The sequence below is a fragment of the Vulpes lagopus genome, chromosome 7, assembly GCF_018345385.1.
Source record: "Vulpes lagopus strain Blue_001 chromosome 7, ASM1834538v1, whole genome shotgun sequence".
Taxonomy (NCBI): Eukaryota; Metazoa; Chordata; class Mammalia; order Carnivora; family Canidae; genus Vulpes; species Vulpes lagopus.
This window is the reverse complement of record NC_054830.1, coordinates 18,965,330-18,984,695: the sequence shown is the minus strand read 5'-3', so window position 1 is coordinate 18,984,695 and position 19,366 is coordinate 18,965,330. Positions and strand designations below refer to the sequence as shown.

Genomic DNA, 19,366 nt, shown 5'->3' with positions numbered 1-19,366 from the left:
CTGCCCTTGGGAGGGTGAGGGCCTGAAGGTGACTCCCCTTCCATCAACACGGCACATGACTCAGGACCCTGGGGACGCCTCCCAGTGGCCATGGGATAGGCGTCAATGGTTCTGTTGTCACAGGACGTGATGTTTTGGTCACTGTGGAAACTCTGAGGGGGAGTCCCCACGAGGCCATGCGGGGTAGGAAAGGGGTGGGACCAAGGGTCAGAAGTCTTTGGCTCCGGTGCAGGCTTCATGACCCCAGTCAGGGCATTCTGTCCTCATTTTCCTCTCTAGACGGTCTCTTGAGCCCTCCTAGTACCAACATTCAAGGTGATCCTTGAAGGTGAGGGTCCTGCTCTGAACTCAGGGAAATACTGACAGCGGAGCACTCTTTGGGCTCTCCCCCCACTATTCTTCACAGGCTGTCTCTGCCTTGGCCAGGAGAGGAGAATGAGATGAGGGTCCAAGTTCTTTCCCCATGCAAGCTGGCTCCCAGATATCACCATCTCTTGGAGGACATCCACCCTCAGTCCCATTCCTGCTATACTATTTCCTAGTGTTGGGGTACAGAGCAGAGAGGATAATGGGGCAGGAAGGGGCTTCCTGTTGACTCAGCGCTACCCTCCCCTAATTCCAGCCTGTCTCCACTCCACCCCACCCCCAGTTCACAGGAGCAGAGCTAAATCCTGAATCAGGGGATCCCTGGGTGGCCCAGCAGTTTAGCGCCTGCCTTTGGTCCAGGGCGTGATCCTGGAGTCCCAGGATCGAGTCCCACATTGGGCTCCCTGCAAGGAGCCTGCTTCTCCCTCTGCCTGTGTCTCTGCCTCTCTCTCTCTCTCTCTCTCTCTCTCTCTGTCTCTCATGAATAAATGAATAAAATCTGGGCAGCCCAGGTGGCTCAGTGGTTTAGCGCCGCCTTCAGCCCAGGGCGTGATCTGGGGGCCCTGGGATTGAGTCCCAAGTCAGGCATGGGGCCTGCTTCTCCCTCTGCCTGTGTCTCTGCTTCTCTCTCTGTGTCTCTCATTAATGAATAAATAAATAAAATATTTTTAAAAATGAATAAAATCTTTAAAACAAACAAAAAAATCCTGAATCATCCATCTAAACCCAGCTTACAGAAAGACAAACTGAAGTGAAGGATGGCTTTTCCAGGATCCCAGAGTGAACTGGGTGTCAGGCTCTGGACTTAGCAACCCAAGGCTGGAGGGCTCATCTCACTCATGCCAGATTGTAGGAAAGAATTAAAACAAGGGGCCACACGACAGTCCTGTACCCCAGCTCCAGACAGGAAGACTGAAGCCCAAGGAAGAGTGATGTTCCCCTCAAGTCACAGGGAAAGGAGTAAAACTGGTGTCTTGTCTCCTCCTCCCCACCCTGTCATAGGGCAAAGGAGCTAGAGACCTTCATTCCTCCAAGAAGCCTGGGTGGGGGCAGGAAGTGGACGAGTAGTCCTAGGTTTCCTGCTCTGATACCTGTAGTGTCAGCAGAGCTAGATCCTCCTGGCCCCCAGCCCACTAAGAAGCAGAGACTTGGGCCAAGGGGGTCCTGGGGTCCCAAGGGGGCATTCGTGCTTGAGGAGGGTGGTTGATGCGGACCTGCTATGTGCTCAGGCCAGTCCTTTCCTCCAATGCACTTGGTCCCAGGCCCAGCTCTGATAGCAGGAGTGTCACCCCTCCCCCCTCTCCATGGCAATACTGGGGCGGGAGGGGATGGGGAGTGACTGGGGCACAAAGTTTCTGAGGACATACGACTCAAATCTGGATAAGCTTTGACCTTGGGGACAGAGGATGGTGAGCCTGGATAATGCCTCCTGGGAAGGGCTCCCCACCCCCATACACTCACCCAGGCTGGGCACAGGTTGGGTGGGGCGACATCCGGGAAGGCTTTTCCCGTCATTGGGAAGGAAGAGCCTTTTCTGGCATCAGACACCTCATTTCCGCAGCCGTTCCCAGCCTCTAGAACTTCCCTGTGGCCATTAGACACTCAGGGTCCTGGCCCAGAATGGCCTGGCAAAGGTCCAGAGACAGGAGCATTCTCAGCATATAGGGGTTTAGTCTTGAGGGGTCTCCATTTCCTCCCCTCCGGGAAGCAGCGGGTGCCTTACTTTAAAGGAGGTAGTGAGCGTGGGCAGCCCTGAGGAGGTGTGTCCACAGCCCTCACCCCCGCAGACCCCAAGTGGGAGGCCCTGACCCCTGCTGCCCGTCTCTAGGACACGGGCTCTGTGGCCAGTGAGGCAAAGGCTGCTGTCAAAAGGGGGTCTTTGGAGCAGAGGTGGGCACCCCGCCCCCTTGGTTACAGCCCCACAAAGTGGCAGGCCCTGACTGACAGTGTCACCTCCCGGGGCCTGTGCTGGGGTACTGGGGGGGGGTGATAGACGGGTCCCTGCAGCCCAGCCCTGACCTCTGACCTCATGTAGGCTAGTGCAGCCCTAATCCCTAAGCTGCAGAGCGATGAGGTGGGGGTGAGCGGTGGGGGTGCTGGCCAGGGCGTCTGTCAGTGCTTTATCCTCCGGCTCTTCCGAGGAAGGAAACTGAGGTGAACAAGGTGGCAGCAGCAGTGGCAGCAAGTAGGAGTGGCAGGACCTAGACAGTCCCTACTGGATGTCCCCATGCACTCTAGGGAGAGGTGGCCCCCAGCCCCTTAACACTTCCCCAAAGCTGTAAGGGGCCCCAGAGGAAGGCCTGGGGGCTGGGCTGGCCCCCTGGCTCCTGGCCTAATCCTCTTTTAATGAGCGGCCAGCCGGAAGGCCTCAGCCCCTGGCCACAGCCTTACAACCCTGGGAGCCCCAGCCAGGCCGAGCTGGGGGCAGGGCAGGGCAGCCCCTGAAGCCTTTGCATGCACCCTTCCCCCCCATTCTACTCAGCACACCCTCATTCATACCCAATGCCGACACCCCAACACTGGCCCTGCCAACCAACAGCCCCAGCATCTCCCTGGATATTCCAGGGTGACATCTGTTTTGTGCTCCCATGGGCTCTCCTGGGCATTTCCCATTTCTTCAGGGCCAGGTCCCACATAGAGCTGGGCAGGGGAGGCTGTCACTACTGATCCAGGGGCTTGCTCTCCTAGCCCTTTTTCTATCCCTGAAATGTTCTGGATAGGAATCCCTAGAGACCAGACCCAGAGTTTTGCCTGAGGCTTAAACTGCCTCCTCCCTGGGGGGTAGGCTCCAGTTCCTATGGCCCCAAGCCCCTCAATATCTGACCCCTTCAATCCCAGCCCTGGGCCAGGCTCTCTAGCACTGGAGATCCACAAGATCCCCAGGAGCCATCCATACTCAGCCCCCTTCCCCCAGGCAGGTGAGCCAGGTCGGTGCCAACAAAACCAATTACAGCCGCTCTCACCCAATTAGCAACTAATTATGGCCTCGTAGTCCATTCAACATAATTAACATGTAAATGACTTGGCGTGTTTATATTCAATAACCGCTCTGATTGAATTTAATTTAAAAGTCTGAACTGGGGACCCAGTTACCGTATTCCACCATCTAGAGCAGCCACTTCCTGGAAATGTGGGTTCCTCTAGGAGAGAGGGACACAAGGCCAGGATGGAGGGTGGAGGGGCAGGTGCTGTGACACTGGCCCAGCCCGGGTGAGGGGAGGGATGGGTGCAATCCCTGTCTCCCTAACGTGCTATCCCAGTGGTGTGGGAAGGTAGTGAAGTCTGAACAGTTCCAGTGGGACCCTCAAGTTGGGAAATCCTCTGGAACTAGGGGCCCCTCCTTAAGGGCTACTGTAAACAACCCAGCTGTTCAGTAAACACCAAGCCAGAGCCGAGCTGGAGCCACCCAGCTGGGCTAAGGCTCCACTGTAGGCTTCCCTCCCATTTTGTGGGCTGGGGGCTGAGGGCTGGGGGCTGGGGGCTGGGGCCAGCAGGCTCAGCCATGCTGTTCCCACGCCCGTTCCGCCCCAGTGCCCGTCTGCTCCGCCCAGGAGAGAACAGGCTGGGGGCACAGCTCATCCTGACCCAGGAAAAGCCAGGGGGAAGGGGCAGCAGAGTCACACCCTGGCACATGGTGCCTGCCGGAAACCCAAGGTTCTACACTTCTCTCCCACAACGATGTCTGATGACTTTGGACCACTTTGCCCCAGCAGCTAGGGGGCTCTCCAGCCTCAGTGCCTCCAGTGATCCCTCCCCGCCCCCACAGCTCCATGGCTCCTGGTCATTCTAGGTCTGGGCTGGTGACTCAGGAGGCCAGGAGGCCCTCCGTGGATCCTTAACGGCATGCACAGCTGCCTATGAGGACATCTTTGGGCATTCACCAGCCAGGCGAAAGCTCAGGGCTCTAGCCTAGTCAGAAAGGTCACAGTTGCAGGAGCTGGCCTAGAGGGACAGGTAGCCCCTGGGCATGGGGCAGGAGGTGGTGGCCTGGGCAAACAGTTCACATAGGAATGCACCCCAAGAAGCGTGAAGGGGGTGGGAAGACAGCCCTGAGGGGAGGGTTGTACTGATCCATTTCTCAGGTGGGGAGAGTAGATCAGGCTACCAGTTCCACAGGCCTCAGGCCTCGGGGGCCCACCCCGCCTCCTGCATTCCAGACCTAGCCCGGAAACCCCTCACTCCTTCCCCCACCACCACCTCCTCCTCCCTGTGACTGCAAAAGACAACAAACTCTCCATGGCTCATTTACTCCGATAAATCAACCAGACGGACAGGCCAGGATGGGACTGACAGGCTGGTGGGTGTCAAGACCCTCCCCCTGCCCTGCACCCGGCCCCCATCTCTGCTGCCCTCCTTGGACTCTTGGGGCCCCTGCAGCCCTACATACCACCCACCCAGAGATTCCCAGGACACCCCAGACAGCCTCAGTCCCTTCTCCAACATTCAGATGGGGAAAGTGAGGCAACCGACAGGTGAGTCATTCAGGGTCAGCCCTGGTTGACGCAGTAAGACAGAGTCAGGACCCCAAGCAGGACTCAGCCAGTCATCCATCTGGGAAGGCAGCTAGTTCCCCACACAGGCCTGGTGCTGGGACAGGATGGGGTCCCAGTGCAGGCAGCAGCCCTGCACCCCCGGGGTGCCGCAGGAGCCCACAAGGCCCTCCAAGTTCTAGCTGTTCCTCTGCCAACTGTAGCGTCTAATCCACAGGGGCCCACCCTGCTGGCTGACTAGCAAGTACACAGCCGTGGACTCTGCCCGTGGAGGGAAATGAGAGCATCAGCACAGAGCCCTGAATGGAAAGAAACATGGCTCTTGGCTGGGTGCACAGACCTCAGAGGAAAGAGCATGTCCGGCTAGGAAGCCAAGGAGGGGTCAGGGTGGGGATGGGAGGGAGGGAGGCTGGGGGTGGGGGATAAGGGGGAGGAAGGAAGGAAGAAGACTGGGGGCAGGGGGTTCTGGAGTTGAGGCCTCATGCCCCAAAGACTTCCTGACCCCTGGAGGGGCCTGCTGGTTTGGGGCTGTCCCCGTCTGGCAGAGATACAGCAGACAGCCGTACCTGCCAGCAGCCCCTGTGAGAATGCCACAGGTCGGCCCAGCTGAGGCCTCCCTCCCCAACAGACAGGCCTCCTGCATCCTAGTACAGCAGCCACCACCCAGGCCCATTCTTCACTGGGTCAGGACCAGTGGTCAGGGTTTGGAACCCAGGAGGCCTCCACCCTCTCCCTGAGACCGCTCAGCAGCCTGGGGTATGGTATGTTGAGGGGCAGGCAGTGGTGGTTGCAGGCCTGCCAAGCTCAGGCACCCACGTGAGCTGAGCTTTGGATTCAGACCGGAGCCTTCTGGCATCCAGGCCTCTGGCAAAGGCCCTCTTGCTATTTCTAAGAAAAATGCAGCAGGAATCTTCTCTGCTTCTCCAAAACTCCAAGGGCTCCCTTGAGACAGGGCTCAGATTCCCAGGTCAGCACCAGGCTAGGCCAGGAAGCCATGTTCTCAGCCCAGTGATGCAGATGCCCAAGTGAGTGATCCACGTCTGGTCTCCCCTAGCACAAGCTGCAGACGACGACAGAACAGCACTCAGGGAGGGGTCACTACAGCTGCTGGGAGGGTATCAGAGTGGGCAGCTCATCTCAGTGGGGGGAGCTCCCTACAAGGCATCCCCTCCCCAGTGCACCACTCTCATTGGATTTTCCTCACCGTATGCACTTGGTGCCTCTGCCAAGAAGAACAAAGAACTTAAAACCCACAAAGAGCAAGCGCAAACACTCCATCCTAGCACCAAGAGCAAGACTCCATGGTATCTTGCCTCCCCCCCGCCCCCACCCCGTGTTAGGCCACACACACCTCACCTCTGTTCCTGCTCTTCCTGCCCACGGTTTCCCTTCCTCCGTTTGAGATGCATCTTCCTCCAGGAAGCCTGATCGGATGCCCACAGTAGAGGCATCCTATCTCCACCTGACTCCACTCCTGGCACAGGGCTCAGGGTACCTCCTGCAGTTCTCTCCAAACACTGTCACCTTCAGCAAAGGTTAGAAATCTAGAGGGAGGGGTGAGGCAGTGCGGGACTCCTTGGGCCTCTCCCAGGACCAGCCCTAGCCCCTCTGCCACCCTAGGTGCGGCTCCTAGTTACTGAGACGCCCTTCTCCAGGGCTGTAACTGGGCTCACAGAGTTAATCCTCCCACAGCACGATGAGGTCAGCCCCACTCTCATCCCCATTTTACAGACAATGCAGCAGGGACACAGAGAGGTTCACTACTCAAGAACTACCCATGGCCAGGACTCCAGCAAGGCAGCCTGAGCCCTTAGGATGTCGCTTCCACTGGGCCACAGCTATCCCCACCTTACACGGAAGGAACCAGATTCTAAAGAGGCTAAGCCACCTGCCTGAGGTCACACAGCTGACAAGGGCAGAGTGGAGGTCTGTCTGCCTTCAGGGATATAGCCCTTTCAAACACCACTACCACCACCTTCGCCTTCTACCACATTTAATGCCTGGGAAGGAGCAGGTCTCCCAGGGATCAGGGCCAAGTACCCATAACTCTGAAGACACCCTCTGGGCCCCCACCACCTCTGGAGAGGTCACAGGGTTGGAGGTGCACGCACACAGGTGCAGACAGCCAGGAGCCCACTCCGAGGCTGCCGCCTCCAAAGCCACAGGGTGAAAGATACCTTTATGGGCTGAGATGAGATTTTTATCTTGGCGGTTTCTCTTTAAATTCTTTACGATTACGAAGCAGCGGGGGCTGCCAAGGAACATGATTTACTCCTTGAGCATGCACCAGCTCCTTGCTCAGTGCCAAGGAAAGCTGGAGCCAGGGAAGGAGGGGCGGGCGACATGCCAGGGAACCAGAGACAAGGCCTAGGCTGCTGAGGCCCAGCTAGTGGCGGTCCCATTTGAGGCTTGGCTGGACCTGGAAAGACCATGGTAGAAGTCCCCCAGCCCTGGCTCTGGCCCGGATGACTCAGGGTGGGACTCAGACAGGTTCTCAGCAAGCACCAGGACTTGCTCCACTATCTCTGACTGTCAAGTGCTGGTCAGCTAAGGGGCAGTCAGCCAGCCTCCAGGACCTCCCAACTCCCGAAGTGGCCACTTCCAAGTCCCTTCTCAGGAGTAAGACAGTTCCTATTTCCTGGAAAACTGAGATCTCAAATGCAGGAATCTGGGCTCAAGTTCATGCTTTGGGTCTTTCTACCTTCCTCTTCCTGGCTTATCTGGAATATTGGCCCCTCCCCAGTTTGCTAGCTCCAAATCCCACTGTAGCTGTCAGGAACACCTGATTTCAACTCAGCTCCTTGGTACCATCTCTGGGCTCTAAGCTTCTGGGCCTCCCCCTGCCCCCCAACTTCCTTCTCCTGATGCTAAATCTCCTAGCTCCAAGCCCCCTCTTCACCCTACAGTCAGGCTTGGGGGTGGGGCAATGCTCCATCAGAGCTAAAGTCACCTCTACCTCAACCCATATTCACTTTCCATTCCCCCTTGGGTGAAGTAAATGGACCACGACCTCTCCTAACCTCCAGTGTCATCACTTCCTAACAAGGAGGCCTGGCCACTCTGGCTGTCTGATGCCACATACAGATGATGTAAGTAGTAGCACTATCCTGGGCCATTAGCCCCAGAGGCTTGGAGGCTGGGCTGAGGTGGGTGGGCAGGCAGTGACCAGCACCCACCCATTGCCCTCCATCTGCAGAGTGTCCTTCCCCACAGAGTAAGTCAGTTACACCTGGAGTTAGAGAAGATCCAAATCCCAAGGCTACTCTGGACACAAGAGTCCTTGCCTCTCCTAGACCCTGGTTTTCCTTCTCCTCTTTCCAAAAGGAGAGAGCTTCCTAGGGGACTATGATCATTGGAGGACTGGGTGATGGAGGGCCAGATCTATAGGAAGCAGGCAAACTCAAGTATTGTTGCTTCCATAAGCAGAGGGCATGAGAAGCCTCCCCAGTGGGACCTCAGCCATCTCCTTGGGAAATGAGGCTGGGAAGGCTAAGGCCAATGCTGTAGGATCCTGGAATCCTGTCCTGAGCTCATGGGGGAGAGCAGTACCTGCTTCCCTCAACCGACCTTTTGCTCTCTCAGTCCTAAGACAGGCTCAGACATCAGGCAGAGCCAGGCTCCAGCTTCATCCTGCTCCTGAGTGATGGGAAGCCTCACAGGAAACCCAGGGAGAACCCCTCAGGCCTTGGAGAGAACACCACGTGGTTATCATCATGAATACCTACTGTTTTTTCTATTACTTTCATCCTTCCTGATTTTTTCTGCTCCACCTCCCTACTCCTGCCTCAGTTTCCCCAGTAGCCCAGCCACCTCGTGTCATCATAGGACCTCTTTCTCCCACTAAAGGCCTCTTTGGCCCCATGTCCTGACTAAAGCCAGCCCAGGCAGCAGGCAGTGGCTTACTGTGGAGGTGGCTTCCCGGGATAAAGTAAACATTCCCCGAGCTGAACAAAGGAGCTGGCAGGGCATTCACACCCCCCTGCTACAGAGGGAGGGGGTGCCCCCTGGCTTGGGTCATCTCAGGACACAGGAAGGGAGAGCTTTCCCCACCCAGGTTTGGCCAGGGACCCTGGGGTTAAGGGATTCCAGGGCACGATGGGTGGAGGAGAGGGTGCTACTGGCCAGGCCGTCTGATAGCAGAAGCTATCAGGGAACACCTCACCTCTCCTGGAAATCTTCTCACTTCTGCCTAACTTTGGTTGTGCTGCTAATGGAAGCTTAGGAGATGAGCCATAGGAGCACCCTCCACCTTGCCTTCCCTCACTCCGACCTTGACTCTAACTGAACTCTGGGCCCCATCTCCCTTCCACCCTTTCAGCCTTAGGCCTGGCTGGGGTCCCCAGGCGGATGCATAGGCAGCAAGACCAAGCCTGGACCAGTTCCTGCTTTTGTTCCTTTAGCTGCTCCGGACAGCGTGGCCCCTCATGCCAGCACCTCCAGCTTGCAGGGTCTGGCCCAACCAGGCAGGAACTAGCACCTCCCGAAGGCAGCAGGACTCAGGGGAGGGGAGGGGAGGAGCCTAGGCCGAGTCCCTGGGGCCTGGTATGCACTGCTATAACCAGGCAAGGCACAGATGGAGAAACTGAGGCAAAGAGCAAGAGTGACCACCGGTGCTTCTGAGAACAATCCTCTCTGTGCCCCTCATGTGTACCCAGGAGAAGGGGCCTCCACCTCCTTCCCAGTTCCTGGCCTGGTTGTGAAATCCCAGTTTCTTTTCTTTTCTTTCTTTTTTTTTTTTTTTTTTAAGATTTTATTTATTTATTCATGAGATACACACAGAGAGAGATAGAGAGAGGCAGAGACACAGGCAGAGGGAGAAGCAGGCTCCATGCAGGGAACCCGACATGGGACTTGATCCTGGGTCTCCAGGATCATGCTCTGGGCTGAAGGCAGTGCTAAACCCCTGAGCCACCCAGGCTGCCCAAAATCCCAGTTTCTATGGGTGTTGGTAACCACTCTATAAATGCTTGGTGAGGACCTACTCCTTACTGAGCATCACTCTGTGTACCTGACCAGGCTGAGGCCATCCAGCATGAGGGGATGCACAGCGCCCGGGGCGCAGGAAGTGCGGGGCTCCTGGCTGGTACTGACCAACTGGGTGTCCATTATCTTTTCAGCCAGTGTGACAGTGAGGTCGCCATCTTGTTCACTGCAGACTCCCTGGTACTCAGCACCCGACCTGGCGCAGAGTGGGGACTCAAGCATCTGCTAAACTAAGTGACATCTAAGCCACAACTAGGCCATGTGGTGAGTGGGGAATGGGGAAGGTCATTCAGGGCAGGGAAGCCTGTGTGTATGAGGGCACAGGGGCCTGGGATGGGGTGGCCCCAAGCCTCCTATGGCCCCACCACAGGCTGCCACAGCAGTCAGCACCACAGGATGGCTGCCAGCAAGCCGGGCTTTTAGTCACCGCGGGTGTCGGCTTCAGAGCTAATTGAGAAGGAATCGACCTGACTGATGTGGGCGTCAGCAAGGCCAGGACACCAGGGTTCTATTTCTGGCCTCGGCTCTGCCTCCTGCCTGACCTTGGCCCTACCCTTGCCTGAGCCTCGGTTTCTCTCTCTGGAAAACAGGAACAAAAGTCTTTGGCCCTCTGTCTCTGGAGGTCTAAGGTTTAAAAGATGCGTCCAGAGGACCTCCCTATGTCTTATCCCTCCTGCTTCCCCTCATAGGTCTCTGGGTGATGGCAAATATAACACCCAGAGTGGATGTCGGGGTTCTAGGGTCCCAGGAGTATGGAGACAAGCCCCTGTTTCCTTCCCCTGTGTGAGGAGGGGACACTCTGCTCCCCCTGCCAGCATCCTGGGCTGGGAAGGCAGGGAGAGGAGGGCCAAGCCCCTTCAAGATTTATTAATCTGCTCTGAGGAAATGCGCTGGGGAAGGGTGGAGTTATCAGCAGAATAAACCTCTCCCCTTCCCAGGCCTGGGGGCCAGGGGTGCTCTTACAACTAAACCCATCACACTTCCGCCCATTCCTCAGGCCCCATGCTGGACTCCTTCCAGGCACATCTTCAGAAATTCATTCCCCAATCCCCCTATCAACTCACAGGGTGGGATGAGGACAGGAGAGGAGCTCTGCTGGGGACATGGGGACAAGGGGACATGGGAACGTGGTGAGGTAGAGGCTGGACCTCAGCCAAACCTGAGGAAGGAAAAGTCAGCCCAGCCTTTCACCCCAATATATGTGCCCGGAAATCTGGCAAGCCAGGGTGAAGTCAGCCCCACCCCAGGCAGGCGGCTGGACAAAGTGACCTTGGGCCAGAGGAGAAGTCAGCAGTGACCATAGGTCCCCCAGGTCCCAGCATCCGCTTTCCGTAGGCAGGGGTGCGGGGGGAGTCTTCTGATCATACACACACCTTTGAGAAAGTGGCTAGTGACACTTGGACCCGAGTGTGTGCCATGTGTGTTCACCTGCTGGTGGGTAAGGTACAAAGGTGATGGAGCTGGGGGGCCTGTCTCTCACTTTCCAGACCCCAACCCACCATTAAAGCCTTCCAGTGCCTCCCAAAGCAAAGCGCTCATTGGGGAGCTCAGGAACTCAGACCTGTCACATAGCATGCGCTGTCCCTGAACTTGGCGGGTGGCCTCCCCTCCCCTCCCACCCAGCAGCACCCTCCCTGCTCTCCGGGAACCCCTCCCACATGGAGACCCACACCTGCTCCTCCAGCTTTCTGTGGCCTCAAGTGCTGCCTGACTGCCTGAGCCTCCACCTCAGGGGCCACCCAGGGCAGGACCAGATGCAGAACTGTGGCAAGGAAGGGCTTCCACAAACACAAGTGTGAAGAAGGGGCATCTCTCTTCCTCAGTTGTCTAGCACACCGAGGGAGGTGCTTTGCAGACCCTATGTTGCCCAGCCAGAGACCCCACATTCTGCCTCGAGAAGGGGCCCAGACTCAGAAGACATCCCTGAAATGTCTACATGGCCCACTTTCTAGCCTTTCCTGGCAAGTTACCACGGTCCGGTCCTCTCCTCCCCACCCACATACCCAGGGTGACCCGCGTAGGCTGCACAAAGTATCTTTTTCTGCCTGCCTCTTCCTGTCGCCTCTGCAGCGGGCCAAGTGCTGTGGACAGAGGATGATGCTGGGCAACAGCAAGGCAGTCTCTTACCTTTGAATGAGAGCCGGACACGGGGCATGGCCGGGAGGTGGTCCTGGTTTGGGGTGGCTGGCCAGGCCCCAGTCAGTAGGGAAGCCCAGAGGAGGAGACCAGCGACAGGCATCGTGGGAGGGGCCTAGGGCCCAGGACACTGGCTGGGCTTTCTGGACACCTGGGAAGGGGGAATCCATATCAGAAATGTGTAAGGCAGATGGGGGTGTCCTGCCCTACCAACTCTCCTTGTCCACACCCTCAGCCTGTAGCTATGAATGCCCCAGTGTGCAAACCCTACATGCTTTCCTGTCCCTGCCTTTGTCTGCAAAGGTGTAGTCAACAGGCCTGGAGACCAAGCAGCCAGGTGCAGCCTGGGGTCACCAGAGCTAATAGGGGCCACTGGAAATTCAAACAATGCCCCACCCTCCAGCATCCTAAATTCTATCCAAAGGGTCTGGCTCAAACAGGCCGTCTTACAGCTTCCTCCAGTTCCCAATAGCCTCTCTCCTCAGTGCCCACCTCCAACCAAATGGGCTGCTCCTCAAGAAATGGGGGAAGAGCTGGATCCAGCCCTGCCTGCTCCAGCCAAACCTCTTCTCCCCATACAAGAAAATCCGGACCTGATTCCTGGGGTGGAGGGCATGGGAGAAGAGTGGAGGATAAGTAAGACCCACATAGACAGCTTAAAGTGGAAGAGACAGCAGCCAGAAAAGGAGAGGCAAAGAATAGCAGGGTCTACTTTTACTGAAATCACAGCAGGAGGGATCCAGGTCAGATGTACAGAAGGACTTCCTGCCAGGTAAAGTTCCAGCTTTGCCTCTAGAGGGCAAAGAGAGGGGAGCTAGGATAGTCAGCAGGCCTGGGGCAGGGTCTGAGCCAACCTCAGTGTCCCCAGCAGAACTCCCATACCCCCAGCAGGTCCAAGTTTCGATATTATGTTTTTCCAATATTGTCTCCCCAGGCAGACTGGCTGTTGGGTAAACGCAGCCCAGCACCAGTTGTCGGAACATATTGCTCCCTCCCGGCAAAAACCAGCGCCAATTCCCCCCCACCACCAGATACACTGGGGGTGGGGGCACAGAGAATGAGAATGTGAGCCCCATCCTCCGGATCTGCCCTGTCAATTCCCCTTTCCCACCGGAGGCAGGACCCTAGGCCCATTTCTAGGACCCTGGAGTGAGGGTGAGAGGTAGCACGGCCTGTTAATCCCCTGCACTGGTTGACATATGCTGAGGCAAGGCCCAGCCTCCACATCTGTCAGGCCCCACTCAACAGACCCCGAGGCCCTCCCCACACTCGCCTCGCCTCCCCTGGAGCCCTTGCCTCTCCTGCCAGGACAAACCACTGGTGGTTCTTCAGACAGGAAGTACAGCTTCAGGGCTCCTGGCCTGTTCCCCAGGTGGTGCCCTCTGCGGGAACACCCTCTCCAGAGGGCCTGACACACCTCTCAAATTCCTTCAAGATCCCCCATCACAGATGCTCCCTCCTGGGGAGGCTGGCTGAGAGAGGGGAGACTGGAACCAGCCCCTCCCCCAGTCTTCGGGCATACAAAGCTGGTGCTGAGTGAATCTGAAGGCTCTGGTGAGGGGGGGGCAGGCAGGAGAAAGGGCTAAGCAGCCACCATCACCCTCGGGTGCACCCAGGGGGCCCCCACTAACAGTTGTGGATGTACACACGTCCACACTTGCATGCCCACACACGTCCTCACAAGCATGTGTTTGCTTAAGAACTTGACCTGCTAGTGGGGTGGGGCTGAAAGAAGCTGGGGAATATGGTCCTGGCTTAGGGGTGCAGGATGCAGTCCAGGTCCCTCAGAGATCTTTGATCCTATGTATCAGGGGGCTCAGGATGACTCACAACCCCCTCATGACCTCATTTCTCCTGCATCCATTTTCATGGTAACAAGGTCAGGGTCACCAGGGACAGCTTGAGTCCCCCAAGGTAGGGAGGAGGGTGGAGGGCTTTGCGCCCACCGGGGCCCCTACAGGGACCTCCCACAATGCTCTGGCCCTTTAAAGGAGTGAGTGGGGGATGTTGAAGTCTGCTGGGGCCTCAGATCCCAGTCCAGGACCCCTCTTTGGCAGCATAGGGGAAGGAAGAGAGGAGAGAAGAGAGAGGGGATGAGAGGAAGAGAGGGACAGAGAGAGGTTTCCACAGTCACTTCCCCTCTGCCAGCCCCTAGATGCACTCCACTTAGCCCCAGCCCCAAAGGAGCCCCCAGTCAGGCGAGCCAGGTGGGTGGACAGAGAAGGAACAGCCACCGCCACCTGGGAGCCCACCAGGAGGAGAGCAGAGAAAGAAGGAAAGAAGCCTGGCGGGAGGGAGCAAGGGAGGGAGGCAGGCGGGAGGGAGGAGGAGAGAGGGAGGAGAGAGGGAGGGACGGAGGAAAGACGTTCGAACAAAGAACCGAGGAGCTGGGGCTGGCAAGGGGTGCAGAGAAGGGGCGGCCAGACAAGGGGGTCTGGAGGCACCTGGGGGTAGGGCAGGGGGCTAGGTGGTCGAATCGTCCAGCCTGATCCAGACCTCCCAGGCTTGTAGGGGGGGTGGGGGGTGAACAGCCGGCCTCAGAGGAGAGAGATTAGCTCCTCTGAGCTAAGAACTGCCTGGATGGAAGGGAGGCAGGAGCAGGGGCTGCGGGGGAACATGGAGATGAAATTATTACCAGCACCCTAGCCCTATGGTACCCACCCCCCACCCTCGCAGGCCAGAGCTCCTTTCTGGCTTCTTGGCTTTCCCCCTCCCCCAATACCCCAAGGACCAGGAAGCAGAGCCACCCCACCATAGCTGGGATTGAAAACCCGCTCTCATGGTCAGGGGTTTCCCAGTCAAGGTCACCTGGGCTCAGCCTCATCCTCCCCACCAAGATATGCCTACCAGAACATGGGGGGCACTGAGGCTAGGCTGCTGGTCTTCTCTCCCCACACCTCCCACACTTCCGGGCCTGGCTCCTTCAGAACTGAGGGTCCGCAGCAGGGATAGGCTTGCCCAGGGCCCTGGCCTTCCAGCACACCTTATCCCAGGGATCTAGGCACACTTCCCGGGCAGCCTCGGAAAAGGCCCCAGCTCCATCCAACCCCGGGGCCTGGGATGAGCCTCCCAACCCCAGGATACAGTTTTCCTATCTCTGCAACTAGGACAGAGGCTTCTGGGAGACAATCTGGGTGAATTCAGGAAGACAGGAACCCCCAACCTGGCCCAGCTCCAGAGTGGACACACCAGTGCCTTCAGGTCACCCCCCCCCCCAGGTGCTCATGGGATGGTGTTCTCAACAGCTATCTCAAGAATTGTAAGTTATTTAAGCAGCCAGGACCTCAGCCTTAGCTCCAGCTGACCCATCCCGCCAGGCCTGCCTCATTCCTGGGCCACCTTGACACTCTCTGGTCTCACCTGTTCTAGGTGAGCCCACCAAGCTTCTGGAGTCCCCTGCTCCATTTCACCCCTGGGGCCCCAGCCTGCCCAAGTGGGGGGCTTAACTGCAGGCTTTCCCAGATCTTCTACACCTCCTCACACAGGCCCCTAAGCCAAGCAAGAGTCCCTGCTGGAAAAGCAAACCCAAGCTGGCATCTGGGGGGTCAAGGGGCTAGCACAGAGTTGGGAGAAAACCTTCAGGACTGGAGGTCCTCCTGCCTTGCTGATCAGTCCCCCCTCCACGTGGGGGCTGCCGGTGTAGCTCTTCCCTTAGAGCAGACGATCTGGATGGGGACACTGAGGCAGGCCAGGCACAGGCTACGTGGAAGAGCTCTCTGCCTGAGGCACTGGTGGGAAAGAGCTGAGCCAGGAGAAGGGGCAGTCGTACTCCTGCTCCAGGAACGTGGGGGTGGGGGCGCATGGGACACCCCCCACACACCCAGAATCTTATGAGAAAAAGTTGTTTTGCACACTGGTGACCCCGCAGGGCACACCATCGCCACATGCCCACGTCGCACCGATAAGGGTCGGGGCAGCCCGAACAGGTACAGCGCCCACTCAAGTCCCACCGCCCCGCGTCCCCGGGAAGCCCCCTGCCTCCCCGAGTCCCGCGCCCCGGACACTTCCGCAGAGTTGCAGTGCCGCAGGTCCCGCAGGGATCGCGGGGTGGCCCGGCCGCCTGCCCGCTCCCTCCCGCTTCCCCGCCGCACTCACCTCCTCCGCGGCGGCGGGGCCTGGGCTCCCGGGCGGCGGGGGCGGCGGCGGCGGCGGCTGAGCGGCTCCGGGTCGGGCCGGCCAGCGCTAGCGGCCCCCCGGGGCCATGGCCCTGCCCGCGCCCTCTCGCCTCTGTGCCTGAGCCGGGGTCGACGCCGCGGCCCGGCTTTAACGGGTTCCCCGGGCTTCGGGCGCGTCAGCAGCCGAGGCCCCGGGCCCCAGCCCGGGCCATGGGAAGGCTCAGGGGCGCTCGGGGCCGCCTCCCCCCGGGTGGGCTGCGGGCGCCCCCTGGCCGGCGCGCCGAGGGCGCATTCCCCGGCGCGGGGCGCGGGGCGCGGGCGACGGCGCGCGCTCGGCTCCGGGGCGCTGCGCTTGGCTCGGCCCGGCGGTGCTCGCCTGCTGGCTGGCCTGGGGCCGGGCGGCCGCGCTGGACTGGGGCCCGGCGGCCGCGCTGGGCTGCGCCGCTGCTCGCGGCGCGCCCTGGCCCTGCGCTGCGCTCGGGGCTGGCCTGACCGCGGCCGTTCGCTCGCTAGCTCGCTCTGGTCTCGCGGCCGCCGGCGGGACGGGGCGCTCGGAGCCGCGCGGGGAGCGCCGGCAATTGGCCGCCCGTGGGCGACATTTGCATAGCGCGGCCCCGCCCCGCCCGCCCCGCCCGGCCCCACCCCCGGGGCGGGACCCGCCCGGCCGCCGCCCCGCCCCCCGCTCCACCTGTCCGCGAGCTGGGCTCGGGGCTCCCGGGCGGTGGGGCAACCCGAGCCAGGGGAGACTAATCTGCACCCCGCGCCCCCGCCCCGGCTTCGCGGGCGGCGCCCCCGCCCCGCCCTGGCTTTGTCTCTCCGTGGATACACCGCGCACACCGCGCCTGGTGTTTACCCGGGCACTCAACTCCCTGGCGGGAAGGGCGGGCGCGCCGGGGAGCACCGAGCCTGCGCTCACCTGCGCACACACTGCCGTGTCACTCCTTCCCACTTGCTGCGGGCCGCGCCGGGCCCCGCGCGTGAGTCCCGCAGTATAGGACCCAGGACTGCCCCAGCCGCTCAGCAGGTGGCGGTGCAGCCCCTGGGACGGCTGGCACCACCGCCGGACCCGCTCGCTGCCTCCAGCCCCGCCAGGTCGCAGCAGCCCAGCCTCACTGCTCTCCAACCACCCAAGGGCTACTTGTGATTCCCCAGACTCCAGCCCTATTTCAAACCAGCAGCCTCACAGACCCACTCCTTACAGTTCCATACGTTCAGAGAAGCCAGATAGGCTGGGCCTCCTCTCCCAAAAGGGGCATTTTGCTTTCAAATGGCCTCATGATGACCCCAGGGCCCAGCAACTGAGCCAAACGCCTACCCTGATCCCAGGAAGGGACCTGACACCCAACCCAACTCCCAAGACCATAGCTTCACCAGCCAGGACCACAGTGTCAGCCCTGCCCCATGCACTTAGCTGAGGTCCCAAGGGGGCACAGGCCCTCTTTGTCCTCTCCTTCCTTCTCTCCATCCCTCTTCTATTCCCTCCCCTTCCTCCTCTCTTCTGTCTTTTCTCCCTCTTTCTCCCCTCTCCTGTCCTCTCCTTTCTCCTCTCTCCTTTCTTTTCTCTCCTGTCTCTTTCTCTTCCTTCCCCTCCTCTTCACTCTCTTCCTCCTCCCCCTTCTCTTCCTGGCTAAGGCAGGAAGAAGACATCTCTCCTTCTGACCTACTGACTGGTTGACTGTGAATGTAGGAGCAGGTGGGATGTTAAGAACCCAGGTGAGGGTCTCCTGGCCTGGATTTGGAATGCTGGCCCACATGCTCCAAGCAGAGACCATTTGAAGCAAGGACACATCAGCCTGGATTATGCTGGCTACAGTGACAGTACCTACACCCTTCTTCTCTGTTATGTCTCATTTATTTTTATTTATTTTTTTAAAGATTTTATTTATTTATTCATAGAGACACACACACACACACAGAGGTAGAGACACAGGCAGAGGGAGAAGCAGGCTCCATGCAGAGAGCCCTACGTGGGACTCGATCCAGGGTCTCCAGGATCACGCCTTGGGCTGCAGGAGGCGCCAAACCGCTGAGCCAAGGGGGGCTGCCCTCATTTATTTTTTAAAAATATTTTATTTATTTATTCATGAGAGACACACAGAGAGAGAGAGAGAAGCAGAGACACAGGCAGAGGGAGAAGTAGGCTCCATGTAGGAAGCCCGACGCAGAACTTGATCCTGGACTCCAGGAGCCACCCTGAGCTGAAGACAGACGCTCAACTGCTGAGCCACCCAGGCATCCCATTATGTCTCATTTAAAACACTGTGATAATCGTCTGTCCTCATCCCTACTCCTCTGGACCAGGGCCACCCCTGAAGTCACCACCACTGCACCCCCATTATCAGTGCAGCTTACATCACCATCATCATGGTTTCCAACACCAATTCTTCCACATTCTCCTATTCCCCTTCACCCCCCGTCTCCCTAGCCACCCCTGTCACCATCCCCAGCATGATCATCATCATCATGTCACTGAAGCAGAACTGTTAAGACTTACTGAAGGCTCCAGGGTGCTAGGTTGGGAAGAAAAGAGACTCAATTGAATTGTCCATGGATCTCTACTCAAACACATAGAATGGACCTAGTGCATGAAGGCCTTCTGAAAGGGGGTGCGGAGACAGGGAGAGGGAAGAGACTTATCTCCACCTCACAATGGAATGCTAGTTCTGGGCAGCCCCGGTGGCTCAGCGGTTTAGCGCTGCTTTCACCTGGGGTGTGATCCTGGAGACCTGGGATCGAGTCCCACGTCGGGCTCTCTGCATGGAGCCTGCTTCTCTCTCTCTGTCTTTCATGAATAAATAAATAAAATCTTAAAAAAAAAAAAAAAGGAATGCTAGTTCTCTTCTAAACAACTTGCAAAGGCTGAGTAATAGATAGAAATAAAAGAAATTCTTGGGACACCTGGGTGGCTCTGGTTGAGCATCTGCCTTTGGCTCAGGGTGTGATCCTGGAGTCCCAGGATCTAATCCCATATGAGGCTCCTTGCATGGAGCCTGCTTCTCTTCCCTCTGCCTATGTCTCTGCTCTCTCTCTCTCTCTCTCTCTCTCGTAAATAAATAAAACCTTAAAAAAAAAAAAAAAAAAAAAAAAGGATCCCTGAGTGGCTCAGCGGTTTAGCGCCTGTCTTTGGCCCAGGGTGTGATCCTGGAGTCCCTAGATCGAGTCCAACGTCGGGCTCCCTGCACGGAGCCTGCTTCTCCCTTTGCCTATATCTCTGACCCTCTCTCTCTCTCTCCCTGTGTCTCTCATGAATAAATAAAATAAAAATCTTTAAAAAAA

The 19,366-nt window shown here is 58.3% G+C and overlaps 1 protein-coding gene across 2 annotated transcripts in view; it reads right to left on the bottom strand.

Moving 5' to 3' along the window:
• Positions 1–16,388, bottom strand: part of SEMA3F (semaphorin 3F) — a 30,000-nt gene extending 13,612 nt beyond the window's left edge. The window contains exons 1-2 of one of the 2 annotated variants that reach the window (XM_041762572.1): positions 16,071–16,388; positions 11,967–12,126 (exon numbers count right to left, since the gene is read on the bottom strand). In XM_041762572.1, the coding sequence (XP_041618506.1) occupies positions 11,967–12,078 (112 nt within the window). In that variant the 5' untranslated portion in view covers positions 12,079–12,126; positions 16,071–16,388. The remainder of the gene's footprint in view (positions 1–11,966; positions 12,127–16,070) is intronic. The other variant, XM_041762573.1, reaches the window with a different exon arrangement.
• Positions 16,389–19,366: the final 2,978 nt, after the last annotated feature.